This window comes from Zonotrichia albicollis, chromosome 26 (genome assembly GCF_047830755.1).
Source record: "Zonotrichia albicollis isolate bZonAlb1 chromosome 26, bZonAlb1.hap1, whole genome shotgun sequence".
NCBI lineage: Eukaryota > Metazoa > Chordata > Aves > Passeriformes > Passerellidae > Zonotrichia > Zonotrichia albicollis.
The window spans coordinates 8,154,042-8,177,237 of record NC_133844.1 but is presented as its reverse complement, the minus strand read 5'-3'; the positions used below and the strand labels follow the sequence as shown (position 1 = coordinate 8,177,237).

General features: G+C 51.7%; 2 protein-coding genes across 4 annotated transcripts in view; one reads left to right on the top strand and one right to left on the bottom strand.

The window, feature by feature from the left end:
• SNRNP200 (small nuclear ribonucleoprotein U5 subunit 200) overlaps positions 1-13,162 on the top strand; it is a 71,650-nt gene extending 58,488 nt beyond the window's left edge. The window contains exons 34-45 of one of the 2 annotated variants that reach the window (XM_074559310.1): positions 867-1,018; positions 2,030-2,138; positions 3,461-3,569; positions 3,801-3,990; positions 5,212-5,376; positions 5,883-6,004; positions 7,134-7,277; positions 8,417-8,593; positions 9,416-9,576; positions 10,740-10,821; positions 11,363-11,455; positions 12,153-13,162. In XM_074559310.1, coding sequence (XP_074415411.1) covers positions 867-1,018; positions 2,030-2,138; positions 3,461-3,569; positions 3,801-3,990; positions 5,212-5,376; positions 5,883-6,004; positions 7,134-7,277; positions 8,417-8,593; positions 9,416-9,576; positions 10,740-10,821; positions 11,363-11,455; positions 12,153-12,296 — 1,648 coding nt within the window. In that variant the 3' untranslated portion in view covers positions 12,297-13,162. Of the gene's footprint in view, positions 1-866; positions 1,019-2,029; positions 2,139-3,460; positions 3,570-3,800; positions 3,991-5,211; positions 5,377-5,882; positions 6,005-7,133; positions 7,278-8,054; positions 8,127-8,416; positions 8,594-9,415; positions 9,577-10,739; positions 10,822-11,362; positions 11,456-12,152 lie in introns of those variants that run through there. The other variant, XM_074559311.1, reaches the window with a different exon arrangement.
• A 695-nt stretch (positions 13,163-13,857) lies between these two features.
• On the bottom strand, positions 13,858-23,012 carry STARD7 (StAR related lipid transfer domain containing 7). Of its 2 annotated transcripts, XM_074559316.1 has the most exons (9): positions 22,604-23,012; positions 21,834-21,973; positions 20,678-20,727; positions 19,823-19,906; positions 19,708-19,734; positions 18,539-18,621; positions 17,510-17,609; positions 15,502-15,586; positions 13,858-14,285 (listed from the first exon to the last, which is right to left on the bottom strand). In XM_074559316.1, exons 1-9 carry the CDS (start codon positions 22,966-22,968, stop codon positions 14,149-14,151), a joined length of 1,071 nt encoding a protein of 356 aa, XP_074415417.1. In that variant the 5' UTR covers positions 22,969-23,012; the 3' UTR covers positions 13,858-14,148. The 2 variants fall into 2 exon arrangements, with proteins under 2 accessions (XP_074415417.1, XP_074415416.1); XM_074559315.1 differs by lacking the exon at positions 19,708-19,734 and having other exon boundaries at positions 13,860-14,285; positions 19,796-19,906; positions 22,604-23,011.
• Between the last annotated feature and the right edge of the window lie 184 nt (positions 23,013-23,196).

Sequence of the window (23,196 nt, the reverse complement as noted above, 5' to 3'; positions counted from 1 at the left end):
GGGGAATTCCTGAGGAAGATGGGAAGGGGGACACCTGGAGGACACCACGGAGCTGCCGGGCACACCTGAGGGCACCACAGGATGAGATGTGGGGTTGGAGAAGGTCCAGGGTTGGGTTATGAGGTTGGAGGTGGAGATGGGGAATTCCTGAGGGATCTGGGATGGGCTATGGGGTTGGAGAACATCTGTGATGGGGAATTCCTGAGGAAGATGGGAACAAGGACACCTGGAGGACACCACAGGATGGGATGTGGGGTTGGAGAAGGTCCAGGGTTGGATTATGAGGTTGGAGGTGGAGATGGGGAATTCCTGAGAGGTCTGGAATGGGTTATGGAATGTCCAGAGGTGGGATATGGGGTTGGAGAACATCCAGGGTAGGATTATGGGGTTGGAGAACATCCAGAGGTGGGATATGGGGTTGGAGAACATCCAGAGGTGGGATATGGGGTTGGAGAATGTCCAGGGTAGGATTATGGGGTTGGAGAACATCCAGAGGTGGGATATGGGGTTGGAGAACATCCAGAGGTGGGATATGGGGTTGGAGAATGTCCAGGGGTGGGATATGGGGTTAGAGAACATCCAGGGGTGGGATATGGGGTTAGAGAACATCCAGGGGTGGGATATGGGGTTGGAGGTGGAGATGGGGAATTCCTGAGGGAGCTGAGGGGAAGAAGAGCTTGGAGAAGAGGGGGATCATGGGGTGGGATTGGATGGGATGGGATTGGGACTGGGATTTGGATCAGTGGGATTAAGGGGATGGGATGGGATGGGATTGGATGGGATGGGATTGAGTTTGGGATGGGATGGGATGGGATTGAGTTTGGGATGGGCTGGGTGATCCTGACCAACTCCCCGCTGCTGCCCAGGTTCCTGCACTGCGCCGAGAAGGACCTGGTGCCGTACCTGGAGAAGCTGAGCGACCCCACGCTGAAGGAGACGCTGGTGAACGGGGTCGGGTACCTGCACGAGGGGCTCACGGCCATGGAGCGGCGCGTGGTGGAGCAGCTCTTCAGCTCCGGTCAGGGCACGGCGGGGGCGGCGCGGGGTGGGGTTGGTCTGGGGATGGGATGGGATGGAAAGGGATAGAGATTGGGATGGGATTGATCTTGGGGATAGGATTGGGATGGAATAGAGATTGGGATGGGATGGGATTGATCTTGGGGTTGGGATTGATGGGATGGATGGGATAAAATGGGATCAGAATTGGGATGGGAAGGATGGGATTGGGATGGGATAGAGATTGGGATTGGGATGGGATTGATCTTGGGGTTGGGATTGATGGGATGGAATGGGATGGGATAGGATAAAAATTGGGATTGGAATCAGAATGGGATGAGACTCATTTTGGAGATGGGATGGAGATTGTGTTTGTAATCAGGATTGAGATTGGGATTGGATGAGATTGATTTTTGGGGTTAGGATTTATAAAATGGATGGGATAGATGGGATAGAGATTGGGATTGGAATCAGGATCGGGATTGGGATGGGATTGATTTTAGGGTTGGGATGAATAGGATGGAATAGAGATTGGGATTGGAATCAGGATAAGGATTGGGATTAGATGAGATTGATTTTGGGGCTGGGATTGATGGGATGGGTTAGATAGGATGGGAAGGGATTGGGATTGGGTTTGGGATCAGGATTGGGATGGGGTGAGATTGATTTTGGGGTTGGGATTGATGGGATGGATGGGATAAAATGGGATCAGAATTGGGATGGGAAGGATGGGATTGGGATGGGATGACATTGATCTTGGGGTTGGGATTGATGGGATGGATGGAATGGGATGGAATAGAGATTGGGATTGGGATGAGATTGATCTTGGGGTTGGGATGGAATGGGACGGTTGAGTAGGATGGGAAAGCACAGAGACTGGGATTGGGATTGGGGTCAGGATGGGACAGACACTGGGATTGGATGAATCTCCACATCCCACCCCAGAAATTCCGGGCTCTTCCCCACCCCCTCCCGGCGCACCCCGACCCCGGGGTCTCCGTGCCCCCTGACCCCGGTGCCCTCGCGCCCCCAGGAGCTGTGCAGGTGATGGTGGCCTCGCGCAGCCTCTGCTGGGGCATGAACATCTCGGCACACCTGGTGATCATCATGGACACGCAGTACTACAACGGCAAGATCCACGCGTGAGCACGGCCCTGACCCGCGGCGTGGGGCGGGATGGGGGTGGGAGCCATGGGGTGGGGTTGGGATGGGGTTTGGGGTGTGGGGGGATGAGACGGGATTGGGTTTGGGATGGATGGGATGGATTGGGATTGGGTTTGGGATGGATTGGGTTTGGGATAGGATAAGATTAGGATGGGATGTGATTTGGTTTGGGATTGGATGGGATGGATTGGGTTTGGGTTTGGGATGGATTGGATTTGGGTTTGGGATGGATGGGATGGATTGGGTTTGGGATGGATTGGGATTGGGTTTGGGTTTGGGATGGATGGGATGGATTGGGTTTGGGTGTGGGATGGATGGGATGGGATTCGGTTTGGGTTTGGGATGGATGGGATGGATTGGGTTTGGGATGGATGGGATGGATTGGGTTTGGGATGGGGATGGGGATGGGGATTGAGATGGCATTGGGATCCCAGGTGGGATAGGATGGATGGGATTGGGTTTGGGATCCCAGATGGGAGATAGGATGGATGGAATTGGGATTGGGTCTGGGATCCCAGATGGGATAGGATGGATGGGGATTCCAGGTAGGATAGGATGGATGGGATTGGGATGGCATTGGGATCCCAGATGGGATAGGATGGATGGAATTGGGATTGGGATGGGGATTGGGATGGGGATTGGGATTGGGATTGGGTTTGGGATCCCAGGTGGGATAGGATGGATGGAATTGGGATTGGGATGGGGATTGGGATGGGGATTGGGATGGGGATTGGGTTTGGGATTGGGTTTGGGATCCCAGGTGGGATAGGATGGATGGGATTGGGATTCCAGGTAGGATAGGATGGATGGGATTGGGATGGCATTGGGATCCCAGGTGGGATAGGATGGATGGGATTGGGATGGGACTGAGATCCCAGGTGGGATGGGATGGATGGGATTGGGATCACAGGTGGGATAGGATGGATGGATGGATGGGATTTGGATTGGGATTGGGATTGGGATGGGATTGGGATCCCAGATGGGATAGGATGGATGGGATTGGGATTGGGATGGGGATGGGATTGGGATCTCAGATGGGGATAGGATGGATGGGATTGGGATTGGGATTGGGTTTGGGTTTGGGATCCCAGGTGGGATAGGATGGATGGATGGGATTGGGATTGGGATTGGGATTGGGTTTGGGTTTGGGTTTGAGATCCCAGATGGGATAGGATGGATGGATGGGATTGGGATTGGGATGGCATTGGGATCCCAGGTGGGATAGGATGGATGGGATTGGGATTGGGATTGGGATGGGACTGGGGGTCCCTGGGGCGCCGCTGACCCCCTGGCCCCGCAGGTACGTGGATTACCCCATCTACGACGTGCTGCAGATGGTCGGCCACGCCAACCGCCCGCTGCAGGACGACGAGGGGCGCTGCGTCATCATGTGCCAGGGCTCCAAGAAGGTGGGACACGGGTCTGGGGGCGTTCCTGGCATTCCAGCCAGGGCTGGCCTCCTCCAGAGGGTGGATGAGCCTCACCAGAGTTAGGGTGGGATCGATGGGATGGATCCAAACCCTCACTCAGGGTTGGGATCACCACGGGGACAACCCAAACCCTCCTGCACTGGGTGTTCCCATGCTATTTTTGGGATGAAATCTTGAATTTTTCCCCTTTTTCTGCCCCTCTTGCCTCAGGATTTCTTCAAGAAGTTCCTGTACGAGCCTCTGCCGGTGGAGTCCCACCTGGACCACTGCATGCACGACCACTTCAACGCCGAGATCGTCACCAAGACCATCGAGAACAAGCAGGACGCCGTCGACTACCTGACCTGGACCTTCCTGTACCGCAGGATGACCCAGAACCCCAACTACTACAACCTGCAAGGTGGGAACGGGCTCTGCGAGCCAGCAGGGAGCTGCTGCAGCCTGGGAAGGGAACTTGGGAACGTCCTGGGGTGGGAACGGTGCTGGCAATCCCATCCTGTCCCATGGATCCCATCCTACCCCATCCCTCCGTTATCCCATTATCCCATATTCTCGTTATCCCATTACCCCATTATCTCATTATCCTATTACCCCAATGCATTGTGCCATCCCATCCCGTTACCCCATCCCATTTTCTCATCCCATTTTCCTATTATCCCATTTTATTATTCCATTATCTCATCCCATTATCCCATGATCCCTTTATCCCATCACATCCCACCCCACCCCATCCATCCCAACCTCATCATTCCCATCCCAATCCTATCATTCCAATTCCAACCCCATCATTCCCATCTCATCCCAATCCCATCATTCCCATCCCAATCCTATCATTCCAATTCCAACCCCATCATTCCCATCTCATCCCAATCCCATCATTCCCATCCCAATCCTATCATTCCAATTCCAACCCCATCATTCCCATCTCATCCCAATCCCATCATTCCCATCCCATCCATCCCAATCCCATTGTTCCCATTCCCATCCCCTCATTCCCATTCCATCCCATCATTCCCATCCCATTCAATCCCATTGTTCCCATCCATCCCAATCCCATCAATCCTATCCCATTCAATCCCCTTACTCCCATCCCAATCCCCTCACTCCCATCCCAATCCCATCATTCCCATTTCAATCCCATCATTCCCATCATTCCCATTCAATCTCATCGTTCCCATCCTAATCCCATCATTCCCATCCCAATCCCATCATTCCCATCCCATCCATCCCAATCCCATTGTTCCCATTCAATCCCATCATTCCCATCCCAACCCCATCATTCCCATTTCAATTCCATCATTCCCATTCCATCCTAATCCCATCACTCCCATCCCAACCCCATCATTCCCATCCCATCCATCCCAATTCCATTGTTCCCATTCCCATCCATCCCAATCCCATCATTCCCATCCCAACCCCATCATTCCCTTCCCATCATTCCCATCCCAATCCCATTGTTCCCATTTCAATCCCATCATTCCCATCCCATTCCAATCCCATCGTTCCCATCCCAACCCCATCATTCCCTTCCCATCACTCCCATCCCAATCCCATCATTCCCATCCCATCATTCCCATCATTCCCGATCCCACCATTGCCATGAGCCCCGGTCCCGCCGCAGGCGTGTCCCACCGGCACCTGTCGGATCACCTGTCGGAGCTGGTGGAGCAGACCCTCAGCGACCTGGAGCAGTCCAAGTGCATCAGCATCGAGGACGAGATGGACGTGGCGCCCCTCAACCTGGGCATGATCGCCGCCTACTACTACATCAACTACACCACCATAGGTGCCCAAAACCCCCAAAAAATCCATGGGGCTGGGGGTTTGAACCCAAAAAATCCATGGGGTTGGGAATTTCCCTCAAAAAAATCCATGGGGCTGGGGGTTTGAACACAAAAAATCCATGGGGCTGGGGGTTTGAACACAAAAAATCCATGGGGCTGGGGGTTTGAACACAAAAAATCCATGGGGTTGGGAATTTCCCTCAAAAAAATCCATGGGGCTGGGGGTTTGAACCCAAAAATCTATGGGGTTGGGAATTTCCCTCAAAAAAATCCATGGGGTTGGGGGTTTGAACCCAAAAAATCCATGGGGTTGGGAATTTCCCTCAAAAAAATCCACGGGTTTGGGTGATTTCACCAAAAAAATCCATGGGTTTGGGGGTTCCACCAAAAATCCCTATTTGTTAATTTTCCTTCCAGAAAAACCCCTGGCTTTGGGTTTTCTCCCCTAGATTCCCAATTTTTGTGTGTTTCTCCCCAAAATTCCCAATTTTTGCGTGTTTTCTCCCAGAACTGTTCAGCATGTCCCTCAACGCCAAGACCAAGGTGCGGGGGCTGCTGGAGATCATCTCCAACGCCGCCGAGTACGAGAACATCCCCATCCGGCACCACGAGGACAACCTGCTGCGCCAGGTCTGGGATCCATGGGATCCATGGAATCCATGGGATGGGATCAATGGGTTTTGTGGAATCCATGGGATGGGATGGGATCAATGGGAACATCTCCATCCGGCACCACGAGGACAACCTGCTGCGCCAGGTCTGGGATCCGTGGGATCCATGGAATCCATGGGATGGGATCAATGGGATCATTGGGATGGGGTCAGTGGGATCAATCGGATCCATGGAATGGGATGGGATCCATGGGAACATCCCCATCCGGCACCACGAGGACAACCTGCTGCGCCAGGTCTGGGATCCGGGGGGTCAGTGGGGTCAGTGGGATCCATGGAATCCATGGGATGGGATGGGATCAATGGGTTTTGTGGAATCCATGGGATGGGATGGGATCAATGGGAACATCCCCATCCATCACTATGAGGACAACCTGCTGCCCCAGGTCTGGGATCCGTGGAGTTAGTGGGATCATTGGGATTCATGGGATGGGGTCAATGGGATTATTGGGATCCATGGAATCAATGGGATGGGATCAATGGGATCGATGGGATGGGATCATTGGGATCAATGGGATCAATAGCATCCATGAAATCCATGGGATGGGATCAATGGGAACATCCCCATCTGGCACCACGAGGACAACCTGCTGTGCCAGGTCTGGGATCCGGGGGGTCAGTGGGATCCATGGGATGGGGTCAATGGGATTATTTGGATCCATGGGATTATTGGGATCTATGGAATCAATGGGATGGGATCATTGGGATGGATGGGATTATTGGGATCCATGGGAACATCCCCATCCGGCACCACAAGGACAACCTGCTGTGCCAGGTCTGGGATCGGGATGGGATCATTGAGATGGGATCATTGGGATGGGATCAATGGGATGGGATCATTGGGATTCGATCATTGGGGTCAATGGGATGGGTTGAGAATAGGATCAGTAGGATCAATGGGATGGGATCAATGGGAATGATGGGATGGAATGGGATGAGATGGGATGGGATGAGCACTCAACAATCCCAACCCCGTTAATTCCACAATCCCAAACCTCTCTCCCTCCTCCTCCCCAGTGATGGAGCTGGTTTGGGGCTCAAGCACCGATTTGGGGGTGGGCACTAAAGGGTTTCTCCTCCACCCACAGCTGTCCCAGAAGGTGCCCCACAAGCTGACCAACCCCAAATTCAACGACCCCCACGTCAAGACCAACCTGCTGCTGCAGGCCCACCTGTCCCGCATGCAGCTGAGCGCCGAGCTGCAGTCGGACACCGAGGAGATCCTCAGCAAGGTGGGACCCCAAAACCCCGCTCGGGGCACGGGGGGCGCAGCAAAGGGTTCTTGGGGTGAGGAGCTGGAGAGATCCCCCGTCCGTCATGGGAAACGGGCTGGATTTGGGGTGGGGTGGGATAATGAGGTTCTCCAGGATTGCTCCATCCCATGGGGGCAGTTCTTCAGGAATTCTATCCTGAGTCCAACCCATAGGGTCGGTTCTCCAGGAGTTCCATCCCATGGGGGCAGTTCTCCAGGAATTCCATCCTGGGTCCATCTATGGGGTCAATTCTGCAGGAATTCCATCCCATGGGGTCATTTTTCTGAGAATTCCATCCTGGCTCCATCCCATGGGGTCAGTTCTGCAGGAACTGCTGCAGCCCGTGTCCATCCCATGAGGTCCCCATCTCTGTCCGTGTCACTGACCCCTGACCATCCCTGTCCGTCTGTCCAGGCCATCTGGCTGATCCAGGCCTGCGTGGACGTGCTGTCCAGCAGTGGGTGGCCGTGTCCATGTCCCTGTCCATCCCTGACCATCCCTGTCCATCTGTCCAGGCCATCCAACTGATCCAGGCCTGTGTGGACGTGCTGTCCAGCAATGGGTGGCCGTGTCCATGTCCCTGTCCATCCCTGTCCATCCCTGTCCATCCCTGACCATCCCTGTCCATCCCTGACCATCCCTGACCACCCCTGACCATCCCTGTCCGTCCCTGTCCATCCATGACCATCCCTGTCCATCCCTGACCATCCATGACCATCCCTGTCCATTCCTGTCCATCCCTGTCCGTCTGTCCAGGCCATCCGGCTGATCCAGGCCTGCGTGGACGTGCTGTCCAGCAATGGGTGGCTGTGATCATGTCCCTGTCCATCCCTGACCATCACTGACCATCACTGTCCATCCCTGTCCATCCCTGACCATCCCTGTCCATCCCTGTCCATCCCTGACCATCCCTGTCCATCCATGACCATCTGTCCAGGCCATCTGGCTGATCCAGGCCTGCGTGGACGTGCTGTCCAGCAATGGGTGACCGTGTCCATGTCCTTGTCTATCCCTGACCATCCATGACCACCATTGCCCATCCCTGTCCATCCCTGACCATCACTGACCATCCCTGTCCATCCATGACCATCCCTGTCCATCCTTGTCCATCTGTCCAGGCCATCCGGCTGATCCAGGCCTGCGTGGACGTGCTGTCCAGCAATGGGTGGCTCAGCCCGGCGCTGGCCGCCATGGAGCTGGCCCAGATGGTCACCCAGGCCATGTGGTCCAAGGACTCGTACCTGAAGCAGCTGCCCCACTTCACCTCCGAGCACATCAAACGCTGCACGGACAAGGTACGGCCCGGGGTCACCTGGGGACACCTTGGAGACACCTTGGGGACACCTTGGAAACACCTTGGCCCCAAGGCGTTCCTTGGGTCCCAAGGTGCTCCCTGGGTGTCCCCTTTGGTCCAAAGGTGTCCCCAAAGTGTCCCATAAATGTCCCCAAAGTGTCTCCAAGGTGTCCCTACAGTGTCTCTTGGATATCCCTTAGGTATCCCCAAGGTGTCCCCAAAGTGTCCTTTGGGTGTCCCTTGGATGTCCCCAGAGTGTCTCCAAGGTCTCCCCAAGGTGTCCCCTTGGTCCCAAGGTGTCCCCATGGTGTCCTCTGGGTCCCAACGTGTCCCCAAGATGTTCCCAATGTGTCCCCAAAGTGATCCCAAGGTGTCCCCTGGGCATCCCCAAGGTGTCCCCTTGGGGACATCCTGGGGACACACAAGGGACACCCAAGGGAGACCTTGGGGACACTTTAGGGATACCCAAGGGACACTTTGGGGACATCTTGGGGATACCCAAGAGACATCCGAGGAGCACCCTAGGGACACCCAAAAGGTGTCAAGCAAGGAACACTTCGGGGACATCCAGGGGGCACCCAAGGGACACTTTGGGGACATCTTGGGGATACCCAAGAAACATCTAAGGAGCACCCTAGGGACACCCAAAAGGCAGCCAAGGAACACCTTGGGGACATCCTGGGGACACACAGGGGACACCCAAGGGAGACCTTGGGGACACTTTGGGGATATCCAAGGGACACTCTGGGGACATCTTGGGGATACCCAAGGGACACTCTGGGGACATCTTGGCGACACCTCGGGCCGACTGTGGGCACCGCAGGGCGTGGAGAGCGTGTTTGACATCATGGAGATGGAGGACGAGGAGCGCACGGCGCTGCTGCAGCTGCCCGAGGCGCAGATCGCCGACGTGGCGCGCTTCTGCAACCGCTACCCCAACATCGAGCTGTCCTACGAGGTGGGGGACAGGGACAGCATCCGCAGGTCTGTATGGGGTCATTGGGGTCACTGGGGTGGGATTGGGGTCACTGGGATGGGATTGGGGCCATTGGGATTGTTGGGATCGTTGAGTTTATTGCGATCATTGGGTTGGGGATGGTTCTTCAACCGCTACCCCAACATCGAGCTGTCCTACGAGGTGGGGGACAGGGACAGCATCTGCAGGTTTGTATGGGGTCATCGGGGTCATTGGGGTCACTGGGGTCACTGGGATGGGATTGGGGTCATTGGGATGGGATTGGGGTTGGGATTGGGGTCATCGGGATGGGATTGAGGTCATTGGAGTCATTGGGATCATTGGGGATTGGATTTGGGGTCATTGGGATCATGGAGATGGAGATGGTTCTTCAACCGCTACCCCAACATGGAGCTGTCCCATGAGGTGGGGGACAGGGACAGCATCCACAGGTGAGACTGGGGTCATTGGGATGGGATTGGGGCCATTGGGATGGGATTGAGGTCTTTGGAGTCATTGTTGGGATCGTTGAGTTCATTGTGATCATTGGGTTGGGGACGGTTCTTCAACCGCTACCCCAACATAGAGCTGTCCTATGAGGTGGATGACAGGAACAGCGTCCACAGGTGAGAGCGGGGTCAGCAGGATGGGATTGGGTTGGGATCGGGGTCATTGGAGTCATTGGGATCCTTGGGGATTGGATTTGGGGTCATTGGGATCATGGCGAGGGAGATGGTTCTTCAACCGTTACCCCAACATCGAGCTGTCCTATGAGGTGGGTGACAGGGACAACATCCACAGGTTTGTATGGGGTCATCAGGGTCATTGGGATCATTGGGATGGGACTGGGGCCATTGGAGTCATTGGGATTGTTGGGATCGTTGAGTTCATTGTGATCATTGGGTTGGGGACGGTTCTTCAACTGCTACCCCAACATGGAGCTGTCCTATGAGTTGGGAGACAGGGACAGCATCCAAAGGTCTGTATGGGATTGGGATCGTTGGAATTGGAGTCAATGGGGTCATTGGGTTTGGGATTGGGGTCAGGAACACGGTGTGGTCCCACTGTTGCTGATCCTGTTGTGTCTCCAGGTGTGTGGGATGGGATCGGGATGGGGTCAGGGTGGGGTTTGTGGTCACTGTTCCCATTGGGGTTTGGGGTTTGTGATCACTGTTCCCATCTCTGTCCCCAGCGGTGGCCCCGTGGTGGTGCTGGTGCAGCTGGAGCGTGAGGAGGAGGTCACCGGGCCCGTCATCGCCCCCCTGTTCCCACAGGTACTGTGGGCTCGGGATCCCATCCCATCCCCATCCATCCCATCCCATCCATCCCATCCCATCCCATCCCATCCCATCCCATCCCATCCCATCCCATCCCATCCCATCCCATCCCATCCCATCCCATCCCAATCCCATCCCAATCCATCCCATCCCATCCATCCCAGTGATGTCCCCAATGTCCCCTTGGTGTCCCCACAGGATCCTGAGGAGGGCTGGTGGGTGGTGGTGGGGGTGTCCCTGTGGTCACAGTGTCCCTGATGTCCCCGATGTCCCCTTGGTGTCCCCACAGGATCCTGAGGAGGGCGGGTGGGTGGTGATGGGGTGGTGATGGTGTGACAGTGTCTCTGATGTCCCCAATGTCCCCACAGGATCCTGGGGAGGGCTGGTGGGTGGTGATGGGGTGGTGATGGTGTGACAGTGTCCCTGATGTCCCCTTGGTGTCCCCCCAGGATCCTGAGGAGGGCTGGTGGGCGGTGGTGGGGGTGTCCCTGTGGTCGCAGTGTCCCTGATGTCCCCAATGTCCCCAATGTCCCCGCAGAAGCGTGAGGAGGGCTGGTGGGTGGTGATCGGCGACTCCAAGTCCAACAGCCTCATCTCCATCAAACGCCTGACGCTGCAGCAGAAGGCCAAGGTGACACTGGGGTGACACTGGGGTGACAATGGGGTGACACTGGGGGGAGGTGACATGAGTGACATCGTGGTGGTGGCACTGGGTGGGTGCCATGGGCTGGGTGATGCCAGGGTGACACCAGGCAGGGTCACACCAAAGTGCCACGGGCTGGGTGACACCAGGTAACCCTAGTGACACCAAGGTGACACTGGAGTGGGTCACACCAAAGTGCCACGGGCTGGGTGACACCAGGTGACACTGGGTGACCTCAGGTGACACTTGGTGACCCCGTGGTGCTGTCCCTGTCCCCAGGTCAAGCTGGACTGGGTCACACCAAGGTGCCATGGGCTGGGTGACCCCGGGTGACATTTGGTGACCCCGGGTGACACTTGGTGACCCCTGGTGCTGTCCCTGTCCCCAGGTCAAGCTGGACTGGGTCACACCATGGTTCCATGGGGTCACACCATGGTGTCACAGGCTGGGTGACACCAGGTGACACTGGGTGACCTCAGGTGACCCCGGGTGACACTTGGTGACCCTGGTGCTGTCCCTGTCCCCAGGTGAAGCTGGACTGGGTCACACCAAGGTTCCATGGGCTGGGTGACCCTGGGTGATACTGAAGTGCCATGGGCTGGGTCACACCATGGTGTCACAGGCTGGGTGACCTCAGGTGACCCCGGGTGACACTTGGTGACCCCGGTGCTGTCCCTGTCCCCAGGTCAAGCTGGACTTCGTGGCCCCGGCCGCGGGCACCCAGCACTACACGCTGTTCTTCATGAGCGACGCCTACATGGGCTGCGACCAGGAGTACAAATTCAGCGTGGACGTCAAGGAGGCCGAGAGCGACTCCGACTCCGACTGAGCCTCAGAATCCCAAATCCAAAATCCCAAAAATCCATCAGGATCCCAAAAACCCATCGGGATCTCCACAATCCCATCGGGATCCCCAAAAATCCATCGGGATCCCCAAAATCCATCAGGGTCCCAAACAGCCCTCAGGATTCCAAATAGCCCTCAGGATCCCAAAATCCCAAATCAAAAATCCATCGGGATCCCCAAAAACCCATCGGGATCCCAAAATCTATCAGGATCCCCAAAACCCATCAGGGTCCCAAAAATCCATCGGAGATCCCAAAATCCATCGGGATCCCCAAAATCCATCAGGGTCCCAAAAATCCATCGAGATCCCAAAATCTGTTGGGATCCCAAATAGCCCTCAGGATCCCAAAATCCCAAATCCAAAATCCCAAAAATCCATCGGGATCCCCAAAAATCCATCAGGATCCCAAAAACCCATCGGGATCCCCAAAAATCTATCGGGGTCCCAAAATCCATCGGGATCCCAAAGGGCCCTGAGAAAAACCCTCAGAATTCCAAAATACCCCACAGAATCCTAAAATGGCTCAGAGAATCCTAAAAAATCCCATCAGGATCCTAAAAAATCCCTCAGGATCCCAAAATATCCCAGTAAAAACCCACAAAATCCCTGTAAAAATAAAAAAAATCCCACAGAATCCCCAAAACGCCACAGAATCCCAAAATATCCCGGTGAAATCCCACCCAGATGCTGTAAAATACCAGAAAATTCCATCACAATCCCACAGGATCCCAGCAACGATCCCATAAAATCCCCCAGGTCCCCCCTCCTGCGTTCCCGTTGGTTTTTAGGGTTTGGATGTTTTGTACAAAGTTTTGTTTTTTTAGGTTGGAATAAACTTCAAAATGTGACTCGGACTCGGTGCTGGATCCCAAATCCCCAATCCCAAATTTCCTGATCCCTAATTTCCCCAATCCCAAATTTCCTTATTCCTGGAGGACATGGGAAGGTTTTCTCCCACTTTATTGGGAAAATTCCCAGATTTTTTCCTATTTTATTCCTGGTGTTTTTCTGGCAATTCCCAGGTTTTTTTTCCAGAGTTTTTGGGAAAATTCCCAATTTTTTTCCCCCAGTTTATTCCCATTGTTTTTGGGGACAATTCCCAAATTTATTCCTGCTGTTCTTGGGCCAATTCCCATTTATTTCCCCATTTCATTCCCAAATTTATTCCCAATATTTCCAGGACAATTTTTAGGATTTTTTATTTCCAGTGCTTCTGGTACAACCCCCCCAGAGTTTTTGTTTTTTATTTTTTTTCTCCCAGTTTATTGCTGCCATTTCCCCCATCCATTCCCAAAGTTTTCCTGGCGGAATTTTTCCCGCCATTTTTCCTTCCGTTTTCCCGCCATTTTCCTTTCTTCCTTCCCGCCATTTTGTGGTCGTTTTTCCCGCCGTTTTCTGAAGGGTTTTTTCCGCCATTTTGTGGTCGTTTCCCCGTTGTTTTCCCGCCATTTTCTGAAGGTTTTTTTCTGCCATTTTGTGGTCATTTTTTCCGCCATTTTGTGGTCGTTTCCCCGTTGTTTTCCTGCCATTTTCTGAAGGGTTTTTCCGCCATTTTGTGGTTGTTTCCCCGTTGTTTTCCCGCCATTTTCTGATGGTTTTCCCGCCATTTTGTGGTTGTTTTTCCGCCATTTTGTGGTCGTTTCCCCGTTGTTTTCCCGCCATTTTCTGAAGTTTTTTTTCCGCCATTTTGTGGTTGTTTTCCCGCCATTTTCTTTCTTTCTTCCCGCCATTTTGTGGTCGTTTTTCCGCCATTTTGTGGTTGTTTCCCTGTTGTTTTCCCACCATTTTCCAGCCGTTTTCCAGCCGTTTTCCAGCTGTTTCCCAGCTGTTTCCCTCAGGCGTACTCCAGGTGCTGGGCGGCCCCGCGGGGCTCGGGGCCCTTGGCCGGGCTCAGGTGATCCCTCAGCTCCAGCTCCATCTTCTTGGCCTTCAGCGCCGCCGAGTGCAGCTTCTCCAGGAACTCCGGCATCCCTGCGGACCCCACAGTGTGGGAAACCCTTCTCCCAAATTTCCCCTGATTTTCTTCTTTTTTTTCCCAGTTTTTCCCATTTTTTTCCCCATTTTTCTTCCTTTTTTTCCCATTTTTCTCCCATTTTTTCCCCATTTTTCTCTCAATTTTTCCCCATTTTTCTCCCAAATTTTTCCCATTTTTTCTCCATTTTCCTCCCATTTTTTCCTCAATTTTTATCTTTTTTCCTCCCATTTTTCCCCAATTTTTTCCCCATTTTTCTCCTATTTTTTCCCCATTTTTTTCCCTTTTCCCTCCCCATTTTCTCTTTTTCCCCGAGTGCAGCTTCTCCAGGAACTCCGGCATCCCTGGGGACCCCACAATGTGGGAAACCCTTCTCCCAAATTTCCCCTGATTTTCTTTTTTTCCCAGTTTTTCCCATTTTTTTCCCAAATTTTTCCCATTTTTTCTCCATTTTCCTCCCATTTTTTCCCCAATTTTTCCCATTTTTTCTCCATTTTCCTCCCATTTTTTCCCCAATTCTTTCCCAATTTTCTCCATTTTCCTCCCATTTTTCCCCAATTTTTTTATCCTCTTCCCCCAATTTTTCCCATTTTTTCTCCATTTTCCTCCCATTTTTTCCCCAATTTTTATCTTTTTTCCTCTCTTTTTCCCCTATTTTTTCCCATTTTTTCTCCATTTTTTCTCCCATTTTTTCCCCAATTTTTTATTCTCTTCCCCCAATTTTTTCCCATTTTCCTCCCATTTTTCCCCAATTTTTTTATCCTCTTCCCCCAATTTTTTCCCATTTTTTCTCCATTTTCCTCCCATTTTTTCCCCAATTTTTATCCTTTTTCCTCTCTTTTTCCCCTATTTGTTCCCATTTTTTCTCCATTTTTCCTCCCATTTTTCCCAATTTCTCCCACTTTTCCCCCAATTTTTATCTTTTTTTCCCCAAAACCAGAAAATTCAATTTTTCTGATTTTTCCCTTTTCTCTCCCTATTTTCCCTTTCTCCTCAGTGCAGCTTCTCCCGAAACTCATAAAAAATAATAAAAAATTCCCATTTTTTTACCCAATTTTTCCTCCATTACTTCCCATTTTCCCTCCAATTTTTACCATATTTCCCAATTTTTTTTTCTGATTTTTTCCCCCATTTTTCCCTTCTCTTCCCCCCTCCTTTTCCCCAGGATTTCCCGGGAATTTTGGGGAATTTTGGGGTTTTTTTGGGAATTCTCACCGCTGGACACCATCCAGCTGAGGCAGTAGCGCGGGAACACGGTCTGGGGGTTGTCGCTGTACGTCAGCAGGTAATCGAAGCCATTCTGGAAAAAAACACCAAAATTCCCAAAATTCCCCAAAATCCCAAAAATCCCTGGCCCAGGAACCACCCCCAGATCCCAAATTCCCAAAAATTCCCAAAAATTTCCCCCAAAATTCCCAAAAATTCCCCCTAAAATTCCCCTTTTTTTGGTGTTTTTTTTTCCCATCTTTTGAGGTTTTTTCCACTCCTAGAACCGACCCCAAAATCCTGGGATTTAACAGGAATTTCTGGGATTTTCCCCAGTTTTTTCCAGGATTTTTATCTGTGACTTTCCCAGAACTTTTTCCCAATTTTTCCTGGATTTTTCCCCAATTTTCCCATTATTTTTCCCCAATTTTTCCTGTGATTTTCCCACGATTTTCCCCAGTTTTTCTCCCAAGTTTCCCAGGATTTTTCCCTGTGACTTTCCCAGAATTTTTTCCCAATTTTTCCTGGATTTTTCTCCAATTTTCCAAGGATTATTCCCCAGTTTTTCCTGTGATTTTCCAAGTTTTTCTCCTAATTTTCCCAGGATTTTTTCCTGTGACCTAGAATTTTTTTCCCAATTTTTCCTGAGATTTTCCCATGATTTTTCCCCAGTTTTTCCCCAATTTTCCCACGATTTTTCCCAGTTTTTCCTGTGATTTTCCCCCGGTTTTTCCTGAGATTTTCCCATGATTTTTCCCCAATTTTCCCAGGATTTTTCTCCAGTTTTCCCAGGATTTATCCCCAGTTTTTCTCCCAATTTTCCCAGGATTTTTTCCTGGATTTTTCCCCAGTTTTCCTGTGATTTTCCCATGATTTTCCCCAGTTTTTCTCCCAATTTTCCCAGGATTTTTCCCCAGTTTTTCCTGTGATTTTCCCCCAATTTTCCCAGGATTTTCCCCCAGTTTTTCCCCAATTTTCCCTGGATTTTTCCCCCAGTTTTCCCAGGATTTTCCTAGGATTTTCCCCAATTTTTCTCCCAATTTTCCCAGGATTTTTTCCTGTGACCTAGAACTTTTTCCCAATTTTTCCTGGATTTTTCCCCAGTTTTTCCTGTGATTTTCCCAGGATTTTCCCCAGTTTTATTCCAAATTTTCCCAGGATTTTTCCCTGTGACTTTCCCAGAATTTTTTCCCAATTTTTCCTGGATTTTTCTCCAATTTTCCCAGGATTTTTCCCAGGATTTTCCCCAGTTTTATTCCCAATTTTCCCAGGATTTATCCCCAGTTTTTCCCCCAATTTTCCCAGGATTTTTCCCCCAATTTCCCCAGATTTTTCCCCAATTTTTCCCCCAATTCTCCCAGGCTTTTCCCCCAGTTTTTCCTGTGATTTTCCCAGGATTTTTCCCCAGTTTTCCCCCCAATTTTTCCCCCCAATTTTCCCAGGATTTTCCCCCAATTTTCCCCCCAATTTTCCCAGGATTTTTCCCCAGTTTTCCCCCCAATTTTCCCATTATTTTTCCCCAGTTTTTTCCCCAATTTTCCCAGGATTTTCCCCCAGTTTTCCCATGATTTTTCCCCAATTTTCCCAGGATTTTTCTCCAATTTTCCCAGGATTTTCCCCAGTTTTTCTCCCAAGTTTCCCAGGATTTTTCCCTGTGACTTTCCCAGATTTTTTTCCCAATTTTTCCTGGATTTTTCCCCAATTTTCCCAGGATTTTCCCCAGTTTTTCTCCCAAATTTCCCCAGTTTTTCTCCCAATTTTCCCATGAATTTTCCCCATTTTTTCCTGTGATTTTCCCATTATTTTTCCCCAGTTTTCCCAGGATTTTTTCCTGTGACCTTCCCAGAACTTTTTCCCAATTTTTCCTGGATTTTTTCCCCAGTTTTCCCAGGATTTCCCCCCGTTTTCCCCCCAATTTTCCCAGGATTTTCCCCCAATTTTCCCAGGATTTTCCCCCAGATTTTTCCCCAGTTTTCCCAGGATTCTCCCCATTTTTCCCGGGATTTTGGGTTCCCACCTCGTCGAAGCCGCGGTGGGGCCGGATCACCATGTGCGATTCGTAGCTGCGGACCCGGACGTGCTCGGGGTCCTCGGGAATGCCGGGATGCTCCACGGCCCTGGGGGATCACCCGGATTATCCGGAATTATCCCAAAATTATCCCAGGATTATCCTGAATTATCCAGGAATTATCCGGGAATTATCCCGAATTATCTGGGAATTATCCCAGAACTTGTAGGAATTCCAGAATGATCCTGAATTACCTGGGAATTATCCCAGAATTATCCAGAATTATCTGGGAATTATCCCAGAACTTGTAGGAATTCCAGGATTATCCTGAATTACCTGGGAATTATTCCAGAATTATCCAGAATTATCCCAGAATTATCCTGAATTCTCTGGGAATTATCCCTGAATTATCCTGAATTATTTGGGAATTATCCCAGAACTTGTAGGAATTCCAGGATTATCCTGAATTATCTGGGAATTATCCCAGAACTCGTAGTAATTCCAAGGTTTTTTTTTTTTCCCGGGAATTCCGTGGGGTTTTTTTGGGGATTTTTTTTGGGAATTCCAGGGGAATTTGTAGGAATTCTGTAGGGGGATTTTTGTCCAGGAATTCCATGGGGGTTTATTTGGGAATTCCATGGGGTTTTTGGGGTAATTCCGTGGGGTTTTTTGGGGATTCCATGAGGGATTTTTGGAAATTCTGTGGGGGATTTTTCAGGAATCCCATGAGACTTTTTTGGGGTAATTCCATGGGGTTTTTGGGGTAATTCTGGTGGGGTTTTTGGGGTAATTCCATGGGGTTTTTGGGGTAATTCCAGGGGGTTTTGGGGTAATTCCAGGGGTTTTTGGGGTAATTCCAGGGGGTTTATTTGGGAATTCCAGGGATTTTTGGGGTAATTCCGTGGGGTTTTTGGGGTAATTCCATGGGTTTATTTGGGAATTCCATGGGTTTTTGTGGGAATTCCATGGGGTTTTTGGGGGGTAATTCCATGGGGTTTTTGGGGTGATTCCAGGGGTTTTGGGGTTTTCCTGTCCCACCTGGACACCAGCACCATCAGGTTGCGGTCGCTGTCGACGCTGTAGCGCCGGACGTAAACGTAATCCCGGGAGTACATCGGGTACTGCAACGGCAACGGGCGGGGTCCCGAAATCCCTGATCCTGATCCCAATCCCTGATCCCAAATCCTGATCCCAATCCTGATCCCGATCCCTGATCCCGATCCCTGATCCCGATCCCGAAATCCCTGATCCTGATCCCAATCCCTGATCCCAAATCCCAAATCTCTCACCAGGAACTGTGTGACCCAGTGGATCCCAACCCCCAAATTCCCAAATTTCTCACCGGGAACTGGGTGACCCATTGGATCCCAAACCTCAAATCCCAATTCCTGATCCCAAACCCCAAATCCCAGATCCCAATTTCCCAATGGATCCCAAACCTCAATCCCCAATCCCCAATCCCAAATTCCCGAATCTCTCACCGGGAACTGGGTGACCCAGTGGATCCCCTCAGATCCCAAATTCCCAAATTCCCAATCCCAGACCCCATTCCCAATCCCAAATCCCCAAATTCCCGAATTTCTCACTGGGAACTCTGTGACCCAATGGATCCCCTCAGATCCCAAATTCCCAATCCCCAATCCCAAATCTCACCGGGAACTGTGTAACCCAGTAGATCACCTCAGATCCCAAATCCCAAACCCCAAATTCCCAAACCCCAATCCCAGATCCCAGACCCCAAATCCCAGACCCCAATTCCCAATCCCCAAATCCCAGATCCCAAATTCCCGAATTTCTCACCGGGAACTGCGTGACCCAATGGATCACCTCAGATCCCCATCCTAGATCCCAAACCCCAAATTCCCAATCCCAAATTCCCAAATCTCTCACCGGGAACTGGGTGACCCAGTGGATCCCAAATTCCCAAATCCAAACCCCAAATTCCCGAATTTCTCACTGGGAACTGGGTGACCCAGTGGATCCCAAACCTCAGTCCCCAATCCCAGATCCCAAATTCCCAATCCCAAATTCCCAAATTCCCAGATTTCTCACCGGGAACTGGGTGACCCATTGGATCCCAAACCTCAAATCCCCAATCCCAGATGTTTCCCAATCCCAAATTCCCAATCCCCAATCTCACCGGGAACTGGGTGACCCAGTGGATCCCAAACCTCAATCCCAAATCCCCAAATTCCCGAATCTCTCACCGGGAACTGTGTGACCCAGTGGATCCCCTCTGATCCCAAATTCCCAATCCCAAATTCCCAATGGATCCCAAATTCCCAGATTTCTCACCGGGAACTGTGTGACCCAGTGGATCACCTCCGATCCCGTGGCCGGGTCCCGCTCCACCACGTCGAGCTTCAGCACCAGCGAGTCCCACTGCTTCCGGTACTCGGTGTCCAGCTGGGAATATCCCAAAAAATCCCGGAATTCCGGAAAAATTCCCGGAAAAATCCCGGAGAAACGGGCAGGGAAATCCCAGCAAAAAAAACGGGATAACGGGGAAATTCTGGGAAAATGGGATTGGGAAAAAACCTGGGAATAAATCCCAGAATTCCAGGAAAAATGGGATTGGGAATGACGGAAAGAAATCCTGGAATTCCAGCAAATCCTGAGAAATTTGGATGTGGGAAAAATCCGGGAATAAATCCCAAAATTCCAGGAAAAATGGGATCAGGAATGATGGAAAAAAATCTTGGAATTCCAGGGAATCCTGGGAAATTTGGATTGGGGAAAAATCCGGGAATAAATCCCAGAATTCCAGGAAAAACGGGATCGGGAATGATGGAAAGAAATCTTGGAATTCCAGGGAATCGTGAGAAATTTGGATTGGGAAAAAACCTGGGAATAAATCCTGGAATTCCAGAATTTTTCAGGGATGGGGAAACTCCTGGAATTCCATAAAAATCAGGGAAAAAATTCCTTTCCCCTCTCCCCCACCCTGATCCCAGAAATCCCTCGGGGGAAATTCTGGGAATTTCTGGGAATTTTGGGAAGAACGGGATCAGGAATTCCTGGGATGGGTTAAAAATGGGAGTTTTCCAGGATGGGATCAAAAATGGGGATTTTTCCAAGGTTTTTTTTCTGGGATCCATCCAGAATTCCCAAAGATTCTGAGCCAAATCCTGGCCAGAATTCCAAGAATTTTTGGGAATTTTTGGGAATTTCGCTCACCTGGACATTGAAGAATTGCCTGGGAGTGACGTCGGTGTAGGAGCCGAAAACTGCGGGAAAATCCCAAAAATCAGCAAATCCCAAAAAATCCCAAAAATCAGCAAATCCCAAAAATCCCAAAAAATCCCAAAAATCCCAAAAATCAGCAAATCCCAAAAATCAAAAAAAAATCCCAAAAATCCCCAAAATCAGCAGATCCTGGGAATTGAGGGATCCCAGGAATCCAAAAATTTGGGAATTTCAGGGATTTGGGGAAGTTGGGAATTCAGGAATTCCTGGATTTCAGGGATTTTGGGAATTGGGGATTTTGGGAATTCAGGAATTTGGGATGTCAGAAATTTGGGGACTTTGGGATTTTGGGACTTTGGGAATTGGGGAATTGGGAATTTGGGATTTCGGGGTTTCAGGAATTGGGGATTTTGGGAATTCAGGTATTTGGAATGTCGGAATTGGGGGTTTTGGGAACTCGGGAATTTGGGACTTTGGGAATTTGCGACTTTGGGAATTGGGGATTTTGGGAACTTGCGAATTTGGGTATTTTGGGAACTCGGGAATTTGGGACTTTGGGATTTTGGGACTTTGGGAATTTGGGATTTGAGGAATTGGGGAATTTGGGAATTCGGGAATTTGGGATGTCAGGAATTTGGGACTTTGGGAATTGGGGATTTTGGGAATTTGGGATTTCAGGAATTGGGGATTTTGCGAATTGGGGAATTTGGGACTTTGGGAATTCGGGAATTGGGGAATTTGGGATTTTGGGAATTGGGGATTTTGGGAACTCGGGACTTTGGGGACTTTGGGACTTTGGGAATTCGGGACTTTGGGATTTTGGGAATTGGGAATTTGGGACTTTGGCAATTGGGGATTTCAGGAATTTGGGAATTCGGGAATTCGGGAATTTGGGATGTCAGGAATTGGGGACTTTGGCATTTTGGGACTTTGGGAATTCGGGAATTGGGGACTTTGGGAATTTGGGATGTCAGGAATTGGGGAGGACTTTGGGAATTGGGGAATTTGGGAACTCGGGAATTCGGGAATTTGGGAATTGGGGATTTTGGGAATTCAGGCATTTGGGATGTCAGGAATTGGGGAATTCGGGAATTGGGGATTTCAGGAATTTGGGATGTCAGGAATTCGGGTATTTGGGCTTGCCCACCCCGGTACTGGAAGAGCGCCGAGCCGGGGATGGGCCGGCGCCAGAGGCGGAACCGTTCCCGCTGCATCACCGGCTCCCAGCCCCGCTCCTGCTCCGGGAACGCCGCCGGGTCCTCGAGCTGCTGCAGCGCCTGCGCCGACCTGCGGGTAACGGTTAATGCACAGCGGGGCCAGAGCCCGGGGGTTATCCCCGATATCCCATCCCCAGCGTCGCATCCCGCACGCTGCACTGCCGGGATCCCCATGTTCCCCCCATTCCCACCGGTATTCCCGGTATTCCCGTTATTATTCCTGGTGTTATTCCTGGTGTTATCCCCGTTATTCCCGGTATTATTCCCGTCGTTATTCCCATTATTATTCCTGGTATTATTCCCATTATTATTCCCGGTGTTATCCCCATTATCCCCGATATTATTCCCACTGTTATTCCTATTATTCCCGGTATTATTCCCGGTATTATCCCTGTAATTCCCGTTATTATTCCCGATGTTATTCCCATAATCCCCATCATTATTCCCGGTGTTATCCCCGTTATTATTCCCGTTGTTATTCCCATAATCACCACCGTTATTCCTGGTGTTATTCCCGGTGTTATCCCCAGTGTTATCCCCGTTATTCCCGGTATTATTCCCGCCGGTATTTCCGGTGTTATCCCCATTATCCCCGGTATTATTCCCGCCGTTATTCCCAATGTTATTCCCATTATTCCCGTTGTTATTCCCGGTGTTATCCCCGTAATTCCCGGTGTTATTCCCGGTGTTTCCCGCTCACCGCCTCAGCTCCTCCTCCTCGATGCGCTGCCCGTCCCACACGAAGGCCCCGGCACCGATCGCGGCCATCAGGGCGCCCCGCGGCGCTCCCAACCCGCACCGACCCCGGGAGCCTCCCCAGCGGCCGCGCCCGGAGCCGCCGCCGCTCCCGGAGCCGCCGCTGCCGGTTCCTCTCCCGGTACCGCGGGCCGCGTCTCCGGGCCCGCCGCGCTGCCGGGCCCGGCGCACCGTCCCGCAGGCGCAGTGGCGGCCGAGCAGCGCCAGCAGCAGCGGCAGCGGCGCAGGGCCGGGGGCGGCTCCGGGGGAGGCCCCGCCGGTGCCTCCGGTGGCGCCGCGGGCGGCGAGCGCGGCCAGCGGCCGCCACATGCCGGCCCCGCCGCGCCGCGCGTCGCGCTCCAGCGCGTCATCGCCGCGCGCCGCGCCGCTATTGGTCGCCGCTGCAACGCCCCGCGCGGTGATTGGTTAAAGGGGACGAAGCCACGCCCAGCAGCGCGTGATACCGGAAAGGGGTGTGAGGGTGAGAGGGAGATGCGGGCGAAGAGGTGGGCGGGGCTTGTGCGTGGCCACGCCCCCCCAAGCGCTATGGCGTGGGGG